This window comes from Electrona antarctica, assembly GCF_951216825.1.
Source record: "Electrona antarctica genome assembly, chromosome: 10".
In the NCBI taxonomy this organism is placed as follows: domain Eukaryota; kingdom Metazoa; phylum Chordata; class Actinopteri; order Myctophiformes; family Myctophidae; genus Electrona; species Electrona antarctica.
The window spans coordinates 14,132,486-14,146,820 of record NC_136791.1 but is presented as its reverse complement, the minus strand read 5'-3'; the positions used below and the strand labels follow the sequence as shown (position 1 = coordinate 14,146,820).

General features: G+C 42.9%; 1 protein-coding gene across 1 annotated transcript; it reads right to left on the bottom strand.

The window, feature by feature from the left end:
* Nucleotides 1-1,032: 1,032 nt before the first annotated feature.
* LOC306930712 (uncharacterized protein) lies at nt 1,033-5,680 on the bottom strand (the record flags this gene model as incomplete). The annotated part of the gene is given in 2 exon segments (XM_079511806.1): nt 1,033-1,089; nt 1,091-5,680. Coding segments are annotated over 2 exon segments (4,647 nt in total).
* Nucleotides 5,681-14,335: the final 8,655 nt, after the last annotated feature.

The window sequence follows — 14,335 nt, the reverse complement described above, 5'->3', positions numbered from 1 at the left end:
ACAGTATAATGGAGTCCACTGCAGCCGTGGTGCCTTTTTCCAAATTTGATTTCACATCATCAAGAATTCCCATTTTCACATCATCTTCGATACCTCCCAGAATTCTTTGCAGTATTTCCTCTTCTGCCTTTCCAAATGCAAAGGTCATGCTTTCCTCTACAATTGTTTTAGCGGTGAGTTTTACTGCATTCTTCAAGTTTGCCTTTGCAACCTGACTTAAACCTTCTTTAGCCTGTCCGGACAGAAACGTTGGCATTGACTTCAGCTCTTTGCCAACTCCCTTAATTAACGTTTTACAAGCTTTGAAGCCTTTTGAAATCAGCTTTCCAATTCCAAACCCAATGAGAGATATAGCAATGGAAATGGATTTCTCTATAGCCCATGATTTCCAGCTGAAGTCTCCTGTCACCATTGCCTCTATGCCATAGATGCAGTCTGATATGCCTTCAGTGATGAATCCCATGCCGACTGTAGCAAATCCAATTGCAGTGAGCATTGTCCCAGCAACAACCTGTAAAACTCCTAGAAAGAACACCAACAGCCCTTCCCATGAGAAACGAGGCTTTTCTTCTACAGAAAAGACGTATATCAGGCCTCGATTGTAGAGATTTTCAACTTCCGTTTGCAGATCTTCATCATCAGTCGGCACCAGGGAGAAAACTGGTGATTTCTTGACCACTGCCTTTCCTTTTATTTCGTCCAGTTTTGTGATGGCTTCACTGATATTTTTATTCAAGCATTCAAGCATTTTGTTCTTGGTTGTGAACTGCTTTTCAAGGCTGGTTGAGCCACTGTTGGCGGAGTCTGGAGAGGACATTTTTATAAGCTGCAGGCAGAGCGTAGCTTCCTCGCTGAGGTACTTCAGAGATTGCTGTGCCTGACATAGATCTTCCCTGGCCTTAGTGAGGTAATCCGCCTTTTGCTGCTGAACAGTGCAGTATGCATGATAGTAAAAAGCTATGGCTGCCCAATTTTTATCCTTTTTCATGGCTTCTTCATAAAGCCTATTGCTGTCATCCCAACGTTGTTCATTCAGTGCAATGTTTCCAAACTTGATGTAATGATAAATGCTAGAGCATGGTGAAGTCTTATTTTGAGACTGACTTTTTGCCTGAGACAAATCGTGTTTCAAGCTCTCTTGCAATTCATTTCTTTTCAACTGGTCAATTTCTTCTGATTTCCTTTGCAGCCATATTCCCCAGAATTCATTCATGATGTCAACAACAACCATTTTTTCAGATGCATCAGTGTTCCTGTAGATGTCTTGAAGAGTTTTGCAATACTCCGAAAACAGATCCTCCCGCAGTTTCATCTCTTCTACATCGGTCATCATGTGATTCATCTTTTCTGCAGCAAGTCTGTCCCTTGTGCTCTTGGCTTCCTCCAGAGAAGACACTGGCCTTAAGGACTGCTGTAGATGATCGGTGGACATGATTACCTGAGCAGAACCGGGTTTACCTTTCCGTGCGGTACGGCCAAAAGCCTGGAGTTCAACTCTTGTGTTCTCAGAAAGGAAGGACAGGATCACAAATAATCCTCCATTGTTGTTCACCTCTTTGGAAACTTTTATGTCTGTGCCACGCCCGGCAAGGTTTGTGGCAACAATGACATCACCAGGAAGCAGTTTCTTATCGATTTTACTTAAACTGTCGCTGTCGCTGCGGCAGTAGAGAAAGAGTTTATCATCTGGGATGTTGTCTTTCAGCTCTTTGTGGATCTCTTGGGCTTCATTGATAGTTTCACAGATCACCAGGGCTGCTCTTCCATTTCTGTATGAATTCGGGGTAATTTCGTCCATAACGACATGTTTTATTTCAGATTTCCACTCTTCAGTAGAAGTCTTCACAGTGCCTTTGACCTCAAATAGCTTCTTCCTGTTGAATGTTGGCATCTTGCAGGCTGAGAGATTTGGATATAGGTCCTGCAAAAACAGAATGTCTGTTTTGCTCCCAAGTGTCCCTGTGGTTCCATATATTTTCCCTTGGTACTTTTCAAAAAAAGCAACGTTAGAAACATAGTTCGTCACTGTTGAAATTGTGCTCAGTTTTATTTGGTGTTTTATCTCGACAAATTGCTGCAGACCATCACCCCATTTCTTGTTTAGTTCTACAATACCAGTGGATCTGAAGTCCACAGGACAGATACTATCATTTTGTACAACGTATTCACGTCCTTGCCTCAGACTCATTGCCAGAAATGCATTCTGGACCCACACCGACACCTTTTTCTCTGTCAGATCTTTCAGGAATCCAGGGATGCTGATTTTGTCTTTATCGTCTGTACTGTCTGTACTGGTGTACTGAATCTTCTTTGATATCAACCCTGCAATGGGCTCGATGAGAGCTTCTGAATCATAGAGAGGACAGCACATGCCTTCTTCCAAAACAAGGACTTTAAGGTCTGGAATGTCCTGGTTGCTGTAAGGGCTGGATTTCCTAAGACAGAGCAACCCGTTGTCATCTAAAGTGTAAACAGTAAAGCCATAAGGCACATACTGTTCAATTTCATGGAAGAATTGTACCATTTTATCCTGACTCACAATTTTCAGTTTTGTACTTGGTTGCTCTTTTTTGTCACAATAGTAATGGTCTGTAAATCCTTCTGGCACAATGTTGGATTGTTCAGCAATTTGTAAAATGTCCATTGGCTCCTTAATTTCACTTTCTTCTGTGTCAATTGAGTCAAATAAGACTTTGAAGAATGGAGCAGGGGGACCCTGTACAAATGTCTGGTCTGCTGTAGACAGGAAGCCATATAGCCTGACGTGGCTCCAGATCATGGCCAGAACAGTGTTCAGGTGCTGCATGGAGACCATGGGGCTGGACAGGTAGGTCAGCTGAACTCCCTGGTCCAGCAGCAATGAGTCCACTTCATCGATTATGATGCACTGGTAGCTGCGACCAGGCCTCACATCCTTCATCTCAAATATCTGGCGAAGGTGATCTGCAGCGAAGGCTTCGATGGTTCCATAGACCACATCCTTCTGGTAGCAAGCCTTTCGATATTTGTCGTCAGTTTTGTTTGTGTTTGCGTCCGCTGTGATGTTAAAGTACAAATAGAACTGGCTCCATTCTCCTGCATCTCTTTCACATAACACAGATGAGCTGGACACCACATCTACCTTTTCACCTCGAAGTGCACGCAGCACTGCAAACATGGCTATGACACAAGATTTCCCCTCTCCAGTGCCCATCTCCAGCAGCTTTCCTGTGTCAGACAAGGCCAAGAGGCACCAGCTTATCAACTGAGTAGATCTGGGCCACCACTTCCTTTCAGCCTTGTGCAGATGTACAGCATTGCATAAGACTGCTAGGATCTCCTGAAGGTCCTCTGTGTCTGTGCTGAGACTCCTAGCTAGATTCCTAGCTCGCTGTACATCTGTGTGGTTTTCAATTTCACCGGTTTTAATCAGGTTTGTTACATGGTTTACTACTACTTCTACTTTCCTCAATGCTGGTTCATCAACATCTTTCCTCTGCTTTATTTCATCAAAAATAGCATCCATGCTTCTTTCCTCAGCTCCAAGACTCTGTTCTAATTGTTGGATCATTTTCTCTGTTCCACATGAAACCAAAAGCTGAAGGAGAGATTGTTTTTTCTCATCTGTCCACTTGGAAGAAATCTGATATGTTGCCAGCATATGTAAAATCTTCTTGATGGAAATACAGCCTTCATCATGATGATGGTCAGTTAATGCTCCAAGGAGGTCTAAGGCCTCTACTGGTGACCAAAGCTCTCCAAGATTTGAAGCCATCTGGAAGATTTCTTTCGTAGTTGTTGATGCTTGGAGGTTCACTGCACAGTCAAATAAAACCTCCAAACACAATTTGCCTCCGGAGGATGGTATGTTTTCCTCAGCTTCTGTTTCTGTAGTAATCGCTTTCAGGAGATTCTCAAGAAACGTCAGAACAAAGACCTCATTAGAAGGCAATGCTTTTCCAGTCATTTTTTGCAAGAAGGTGACAATTCCGTTGTCAGCGTTTGCGTCACTGTATTGATTGATGTGGAGGACCTGAAAAAGAGCCTTAATGAACTTGTGTCTCACTTCCATATTCGCGGTGGGAAATTTACCCATGAGGCTTTGCAGGATCTCTGCAGCAAACACCAGAGCGTCATTGTCCTTGAGCCTCAAAAGTTCCAGATTATGGGAAGCACTGAGGCTTCTTTCTTCAATGATGAATCCACGACTAGGCTGAGGTTTCCCTGTTTCCATCACCTCTAAGCGATAATGGAAGTAATCAGTGACAAAATCATCCATGGTTCCATACACAATGTCTGCTTTGTAGACATCCAAGTGTAATGCTTTAGGTTTCATCGTGTTTGTGTTCAGAGAAATTCCAAGATGCTTGTAGAAGTCAGACCACTCCTTAGTTTGCTCCTCTATGTGAACATCAGAGGACAGCACAACGTTAAGTTTGTTTCCCAGTAAGACTTGTGTGGCTGCAAACATTGCTGTGACACATTGGTCCTCTTCCAAACCAACCAGTTGTAGTGCTCCATTCTTTTCAGTCAGCACCAGCACACACCACTGCATCATCTGCTTCACTGTGGGCCACCAGCCTTTCGTGTCAAAAACTGCCTTGCAGAGCTGAGACAGAGCATCTTGCATGTCATGTGCATTCAGGTTTACACATTTAATGGAATCTTTCATAAATGGTAAATTTTCATCTGCATTGTCTGAATATTGCAGGACACCAATGGTAATGTTCTTGATCATATCAATCAAAGAATCATCCAAATGTAATTCTGCTAGAGCTGCGACCACACTGCTCTCATCTTGCCTTCTGAGAGACTCTTGGAAATGCAGTTGGAATCTCTCAGGGCCAACAATGTCAAGAGCCTGGATGAGAGAGTGGCCGGAGTCATCCGACCACACTGGTGATATGTCATACATTTGTACCCACGCAAGGACTTCAGTTATTGGAGCATCATCTGCATATTTCTGTGACAGCGCTGTGAGCAGAGTCAATGCTTCTGTTGGGGTCCATTGATTTTTTTGCACAAGTCTGAGGAGCATTTCAGTGGATTCCATGTGGGTTTCATCGCCAATTCGATGTGTGAGTGTGGACAAGAGAAACTTCAAGCACTGGATTTCCATCTGTAAAATGAATGCTGTGGCTCGCTCAACTGCACTCTGTAGTGATGATGTGAGGTTGCTGAGGAATTCTAGCAGATAGAGATGCTCAGTGGAAAGCTCATCCTTAGCCCATGCTTTGGCTATGAGGACTCCATCAGTGTCAGAACTGCCGTAGTCAGTGAAAAAATGCATAAGGTTCAGGTAGAGGGCTTGAGTCAGCAGGAAGCTCTCAACATCACTACAAGCCGCCTGGCTGATTGACCCCACCAGGGACTGCACATGATTGGAGATGTTTTGCAGGGAAACTCCCTCAGACATCTCCAGAGGCAGAGCACACAGCTCCGTGATGAACACTTGGGTGTGTTGTAGAGTGCTGAGTGACGGAGGAGCACCATTCACCCATTCATCAAACAGAAGCGTGTCCAGGGCTGACAGGATCTTCAGCAGCTCGTCGGCAGTAAGCCGAGCCAGACTGAGCTTTGGAACTGGGATGCTGCATTTTGACGAGATGATTTCTAGAAGCTCATCTCTGTCACTGTCTGATGCATATCTTGCCTCAAACTCATCCAGATGGCTGATCAGAACATCTCTCTTGGACCTCATTTCCTCTGAAATGAAGCCACTGAGTTGTTGTTTCTCATACTGCGCTTTGGCTTGTTTGTGTGACTCTTGTAATCTTTGATTCAGACCTTCTTGTCTCTTCTTCTCTTCAGCTTCTTTTTCCCTTTGCCGTTGTTCCTCTCTCTTTCTCTCCTCCTCTGCTCTCCTCCTCTCCTCCTCTCTCCTCTCCCTCTCCTGATCCCTGATTGGCTTATTAAAGCAATATTGACACTCATAGCGCATATGATGGCCAACTTGTCTGTAGTATTCACCTCCATTGTACTCATAAACATGTCTTCCATGCATATGTATTTGTCTAAAGTGTGACCACTCGTTGCATGGATTAAGACTTTTACCACACTTGCAGCATCTGCAGCCATAAGTTTCTGCTGGTGACAACGTGTTCCCCATCTCTGCAGAATTGAGCTAATTGAGCTGCTACAGCTGTGTGACCTGAAAGATACAACCAACATATGACAGTAACTATTGCTGCTGTTGAATTTTGAATGGTTGGGCTACGATTTTACATAATTATATGTGTGTGTGTGTGTGTGTGTGTGTGTGTGTGTGTGTGTGTGCACCTTACGCACGCACGCACGCACGCTCTCTCTCTCTCTCTCTCTCTCTCTCTCTCTCACACACACACACACACACACGCACACACACACACACACACACACACACACACACACACACACACACACACACACACACACACACAGTCGTGGGTGCCAAAGGCGAGAAAGATGAGATTTTGTTTTCAGTTTAAAACACTAGAGGGTGCTTGTCGCCATCATCTGAATGATCGTCTTTTGCTAGGAGGCACATACAGGCAGAAAACGACGAGTAGGGAAAAAATTATAATCTCTGCCGGCCCCTTTCATGACGACGCCAGGCCCAGGAAATGATTCCCAATGCATTTTTCCCATAGACATTTCAAAAAGTATTTATTTAAGACGGTTACGGCACGGACAAAGCCAACTGGAGTTGTGACAAATCATGATCGTAAACACAATATTTTGGACCAAACAAAGAAGAAAAACAACAAAAAAGTGTTGTAACCTGCTGTTTTTTTCTTCTTTCTAATTATTTGTTTGGCCCAAAAAATTGTGTTTGTTGTCATGATTTGTCACGACAAGAGTTGGCTTTGTACGACGCTTAAAAGGTCTTTAAATAAATACTTTTTGAAATGTCTATGAGGAAAATGAACGGAGAATCATTTCCTGGGCCCTGGTAGGGGGCGGGACAGCGACGCTCTATAGTGTTATCTGATTCAGAAAAATTGATTTATCTTGTTTTTGGTCAAAACAAGCTTTTATCCATTTGCTATGGCACCACACAGAAATGTGCAGAGGGAGAAATTATTTGGCATGGTGGCCAAATTGGGGGAAAAAAGTATCTGATGGCAATTGGCATTCGCCCTACATGGATAATATTATGGCCCAGGTCATTCATTTATTTTTTTCAACCCCAATACTAGTCTCTCAGAAATGTCATCTAAATAGTTTAACGTAAGTGTTGTGTTGTCAACTCAGGCCTCATTCACACGTACCAAACACCAATCAAGCAAATGTTTGGTCGTTTTTTTTGTTTTTGGGCCACCACAATGCTTTCCAATGAGAGTCACATTAAACAAACCCTTTGTTTACATCTAGCATCCAACAATGTTGTATGCTAGATCGAAAGGTGTGAGTGAGGCCTAACTCACACCTTCACATCTAGCATACAACATTGATGCATGCTTGATGTATGAAAGGGTTTGTTTACATCTTGCCCCAATGCATTTCCAATGGAAGTCACATGGTTTGACACAACATTTGTGTTGTACGGCTTTCGGCTGTGTTTCGACTGCCCCCCACCCCCTCATACAACACAAATGTTGTGTCAAACCATGTGACTTCCATTGGAAATGCATTGGGGCAAGATGTAAACAAACCCTTTGTATACATCTAGCATGTTGTATGCTAGATCGAAAGGTGTGAGTCAGGCCTTAGATAGAAATCCACAACACACCCATCCACAACACACCCATTCTATTTAGATTGTGACATTGCTGTGGTGTTCTACTGATATCTTCATTCATATTATTCAAATTAATAACATACCAATGAAGAATTTGTAGCAAATTGACTTCTCACTGACCATAACAGGGGTGTAGATATAGACAGTGCAGTCTCACTGACCATAACCAGTGGTACAACATTTTTGTTGTATGAGGGGGAGGGGGGTAGTCAAAACACAGCCGAAAGCCGTACAACAAAAATGTTGTGTCAAACCATGTGACTAACATTGGAAATGCATTGGGGCAGCCATGACACTTACCCTTTGTTTACATCTAGCATGCAACAATGTAGTATGCTAGATGTGCTCACATGGTTTGACACAACATTTTTGTTGTACGGCTTTCGGCTGTGTTTCGACTGCCCCCCTCCCCCTCATACAACAAAAATGTTGTGTCAAACCATGTGACTTCCATTGGAAATGAATTGCGAGCTTGCATCAGTAAACAAGTATCATGCATCAGCTATACAACAATCTGTTGTGAAGGTCTGAGTGAGGCCTAGGTGTGAGTGAGGCCTTAGCCCCAAGTGTATTAGATCACAAAATGAGGAAATGTTGCTGTTCTGTTTGTTGTTTTTGTTCATTGCTTTGAAAATGTTGTATTATGTTGTACTGTATCTCGACGACACTGCAAATGAGGGAAACCTCAATGTATAAACAAAGGTTTAAATGAATATCTGCAACATCGGTGGCAACTCCGAGTTCAAGTCAACACAAACTGTTGGAATTTTAAAGCTGTGAGGGGTCCAGACATTTATTGCATAATAATACAATTCACTCCCTTTTAAATGTCACATAGAAACTAAATTACTTAAATGTTTGCAAAGCCAAATGCTTGTAGATTAGCAATTATATTAGAGATATTATATATATATATTATATATATTTGTACACCATGATTCATTGGAGTATACAGTGAAATAGTAATGAATGAACTGGTACTCACTGGTTGTCATTCAACATCCAGATGTTGGTCCCAGATGGTGACTGAGTGATGAAGGAAGTGACCTCATCCAGATGTTGGTCCCAGATGGTGACTGAGTGATGAAGGAAGTGACCTCATCCAGATGTTGGTCCCAGATGGTGACTGAGTGATGAAGGAAGTGACCTCATCCAGATGTTGGTCCCAGATGGTGACTGAGTGATGAAGGAAGTGACCTCATCCAGATGTTGGTCCCAGATGGTGACTGAGTGATGAAGGAAGTGACCTCATCCAGATGTTGGTCCCAGATGGTGACTGAGTGATGAAGGAAGTGACCTCATCCAGATGTTGGTCCCAGATGGTGACTGAGTGATGAAGGAAGTGACCTCATCCAGATGTTGGTCCCAGATGGTGACTGAGTGATGAAGGAAGTGACCTCATCCAGATGTTGGTCCCAGATGGTGACTGAGTGCTGAAGGAAGTGACCTCATCCAGATGTTGGTCCCAGATGGTGACTGAGTGATGAAGGAAGTGACCTCATCCAGATGTTGGTCCCAGATGGTGACTGAGTGATGAAGGAAGTGACCTGAACACAGGATAGACTGAGTTATATACCATCCACACACATTTGGGACTAAGATGAATTGATATTACACTCCAGTAAGTGTAGGTAGTATTAACAATCTGTTTAATTATTGATGATTATGTTTAATTTCTTAATATAGGGATGTTTGTTAACATCCCTATATTAAGAAATTATTCGTTTAATTAATCAATTAAACGTAACAGTTAATAATTAATCGAAACTTCTGCGGTTCTATCATTGGGTGGTTTTCTGTGCTGTCTGCGTGTGTTTCCCAGAAGCTATACACTTTCACTTAATTAATTGAGTCTACAGACAGTTTACAGACAAAAGGTTATAATTTACAAAATACACTACAATGATTGTAGTGTTTACATGAATAGCTAATTTGGTAGATCACATTTAAATGTCTTCATTTTTGATGAAGAGATTAAACATTATCAAAGCATTTGTTTTAAATAAATAATAATAAAATATAGTATGAAACATTCAAAACTGTGATTTACAGATTGATCCATCTAAAGTAGCATTGAATATTTTAGCACTTATATTCAATTCAACTTTATTAGCAGACTCAGGTCCATAGGGATACATACACGGGGTTAACATACAAGAGATACAACAGGCAATAAAAAATAGTTTTTATTAAAAAAAAACATATCGACCGATATGGTTTTTGGCCGATATGTCCGATCACCGATTAGTGGACAATCAAAAAGCCGATAGTCGATATTATGAGCCGATATGAATTTAAGTTAAAACATTTTTTTTTACAGTAACATAAATTCCAACACAAGAATTCCTTTAAATGCATTGGAGAATATTTATCGCTTATAAAAAAGGAAGTGCAAGAAGCACCAACATCGTTTCAGTAACACTTCCCCCCTCCATCAAATGCAGCTTTTTTTAAATTCAAGTTCAAACATGTACTGTAGCAGTGTGTGTGTGTGTGTGTGTGTGTGTGTGTGTGTGTGTGTGTGTGTGTGTGTGTGTGTGTGTGTGTGTGTGTGTGTGTGTGTGTGTGTGTGTGTGTGTGCGCACGCACATGCGTGCGTGCGCGCGCGTGTGCGTATGTGTGTGTGTGATTGTCCAGAACCGCCCCAAAAAGGCCTCTGCCCGGGCTCTGGACCGGGCCCATGCCCAGCCTCCATATATGGAGCTGGCCTGTTCTGACCTCACAGCACTCCATATTTGGGCATGCCTGACAAAGAACTCCATATATCGGCATAAAAGGGAGACAGACATAATATCTGGGTGGGGCATTCATTTCCAACTTGCATCGTTCCAAGTAGGTCAGTGCCCAATGGGCTGTAGAGGCCCTACGGGCACCGTTCTAGTTTATCAAAATTGGTGATCTACAAGCCCACAGCACATTGCAGCATGACATGTTGAGAGCTTGTAGATCTGCTGCCCAAACTCTCCAAAGCCATGTGACCTTGTTGTTTTTACTCCAGCACTGAAATTTGCCACTTTCAAGATCACTGGCCACTTTTTTAATGCATGTAGAATTTGTTTTTACCATTCATTTTATAGCAATAAAAGACAATAGGCTATGTCTCAAAACACTGGCCAACAGTAAAATGATTGGCAACTAAATTAATATACTTTCCGTGACAACAATGTTGCACACCATATTTAGAGCAAATGTCAAGGAGCTGTTGTAAACCAGCACTACTGGGGACTGAGGACCACCAGGCAATCTGCATACATCAGATGGTTTACTAGTGTTTCTCCGACCATGCATCCTGTGTTACAGGTTCTCAGCAGACAAGCCATCCATATATAAATTAAACAAGATAGGGGATAAAATCCCCCCCTGCCTCACGCCATTGCTTACACCAAATGGAGCTGATATACTCCCACCCCATTTGACCTGCATGGTCTGGTGGGCATACCAGTAGGCCAGGACCCTCACATGGTCTGGTGGGCATACCAGTAGGCCAGGACCCTCACAATAAAACCGGGCACTCCTCTTTGCTTCATTTTCATAAAGAGCTTATTATGGTTAATCCTATCGAAGGCACGGGACGCATCAATAAAACACATGAGGACTGATGAGTTACTAGACTTGTATTTGCTCACAAACTGGTTATCAAAGGAGTGGATATACTCAGTTACTCTATCCAGTAGGATTCTTTCCATTACTTTGGAGATGATGCTGGCTATAGCTATGGGCCTATAATTATCAAGGCTACTAACCTTACCAGCTTTATCTTTAATAACTGGGACAAGCAATACTGAAAGCATTGAGTCTGGTAATACACCGTGGATCATAAAGCCAGTAAAACTGATAGATAAAAGTGGTGCTAGTCTCAGACTAGCATTTTTCAGGTGCTCTGCAGTGATCTGATCCATCCCACATGCTTTGTTTACAGACACATGTTGCATGGCTTCATGCGGGAGCTAACTATCTCCGTAGACAACGCCCTGGTAAAGTCTGTCCCGACAGCCAGGAACCTTGGTGTTGTCCTGGACAGTCAGCTCTCGTTCAAAACACACATCACAGCTGTCACTAGATCCTGTAGGTTTACACTCTACAACATACGACGAATTAGACCGTTCCTCACCCAGGAGTCAGCCCAGCTCCTAATCCAGACAACAGTCTTGTCAAAACTTGACTATTGTAACTCCCTCCTTACTGGCCTACCGGCATGTGCACTTAAGCCCCTCCAACTGATCCAAAATGCCGCAGCCCGCTTGGTCTTCAACCAGCCAAAATTCTCACACGTCACCCCCCTTCTCCGCTCCCTCCATTGGCTCCCGGTCGCTGCCCGCACAGAATACAAAACTCTGATGCTGGCATTCAAAGCAACCAAAGGCATGGCCCCCCCATATCTCACAAGTATGATCGTACCCTACAAACCCTCCCGCGCACTCAGATCAGCCAACGCAGGGAAGCTGGAGGTACCTTCACTAAAAACGCCGGGACAACGCTCCACACGTCCCAAACTCTTCTCCCTTCTAGCTCCAAAACTATGGAATGCACTTCCCATCACAGTCAGAACTGCAGCCTCACTCCCAATCTTCCGCCGTAGTCTGAAAACCCACCTCTTCAGACTCCACCATGGCCCGTAGCACTTGCCCTAGCCTAGCCCCTTAGATAGCACATTATGTAGACTTAGATAGTATTTTAAACAGACTTATAGCTTGTTACGTAGACAGCTCTAGAATTGCACTTTATGTAGTCATAGCACTTTATAGTACACATGTATAATATATTATATAGTATAGTATGTATAGTTTACATAGATACTCCACTGTTACGTTCTTAGTCTACGCATGATTCATGATAACTACTTTTTATATATGTGATGTATGCCATGCTTTTGTTATTGCTTAATGTAAGTCGCTCTGGATTAAGAGCGTCTGCTAAATGCCTAAATTGTAAATTGTACACCTCATGTGTTGTTATACCCATATTATCATTGTTCATATCAGAGTCATCCACAAACAAATCACTATTAATACAGTTGAATGAAGAGCTATAATGCTGTCGCCATAATGCCACTATATTATCAGCTCCTGAAGTTCCTTTTACAGAGCAGGGTAAAGAGGGTTTACTATTAGTGAGAGATCTCACCGCCGTGTTTCTTATAATTAGTATAATTAGTAAGAAACACATGATACAGATGTTTAAATCAAAACATTAGACAATCAATATGTGATGTTCTACCATGATGACTGTACTTCGGATTGAACAGTATAGTCAAAATACTGGTAGAGAAGAATCTATTTGTTTTCTTCTCTACAGATGGATTATAAGTACGGGTTATATTTATTGACTTACCTTGTTGTGATGCTGTTCTGTAACAAGAAGAGACTGGAGTATGTTCTCTAATATAAACCCTGAAAACCACTCCCTCCTCTGACAATTATCTGAGACCACCCAATGGGGAGCAGCTTATCTCTCTCTGTGTGTGTGTGTGTGTGTGTGTGTGTGTGTGTGTGTGTGTGTGTGTGTGCGTGCGTGTGTGTGTGTGTGTGTGTGTGTGTGTGTGTGTGTGTGTGTGTGTGTGTGTGTGTGTGTGTGTGTGTGTGTGTGTGTGTGAGCTCAGCAATAAGCACTAGTCTGAAGAAAAGGGGATATTCACACACACACACACACACACACACACACACACACACACACACACACACACACACACACACACACACACACACACACAGTTATTGTACTTTGAGCTTCCTCCTCTTTGGCTGTGGGTGAAAGCAGGTGACACACACACACACACACACACACACACACACACACACACACACACACACACACACACACACACACACACACACACACACACACACACACACACACACACACACACACACACACACACACACAATGTAGGTTTATGATTTCTATGAAACCATGTGGTTTCCAGCTAAATGATAGAGAGTAACCAAAGGGACCCTTATAGATCTTTAACTCTTGAGAGCATAAAATGAAATGAAATTTGGTTTCATTTTAAGCTCTCAAGAGTTACATTATTGTTAAACATCTGCATTACTAAATAATACGGTCAAGATCTGGTCAGATGCCGTCCCCAGGCTGTGGTATTTGTGAAAGGTCACCCAGGAGAAAATAAATAATCGTTGACCAGCCCTCGGTATCAGCAGCAGATAGGATAGTGAGAGAAGGAAAAGTGGCGCCAGGCGCAGGCACATGCAGAGAGGGGGGCTAGGGGGGCTTGAGCACCTGCCCTTTTGCAGAAAGTGCCCTTTCCCTCAAAAAAAAATAAAAAAAACTAGAAAAAGTGCCCTTCTGGGCACAGGTCTCCACCAGGAGGATAGGAGTGTGAGTGTGATGTTTGGCAAAATGTTTAGGAGCAATATAAACGTGTGTGTGCGTGTGCGCGTGCGTACATGCGTGCGTGTGTGTGACGTGGCTTGGCCTGTTGTAGCGCCACCATGAGGCTGATTTGAAAACTGTCAAGTGGCATTTCTTCCAAAGCCTAGTGGGAATGTGCGTGCACAATTTCACGGAAATCACACAATGTGTTCATGATTTGCAGCATTTTGTTTGAAACTGAGCACTCCTGCTTGCTTTGGAAGCCAATCTTAGCCAATCAGGATGGAGTCTGAGAAATCTGAAAGA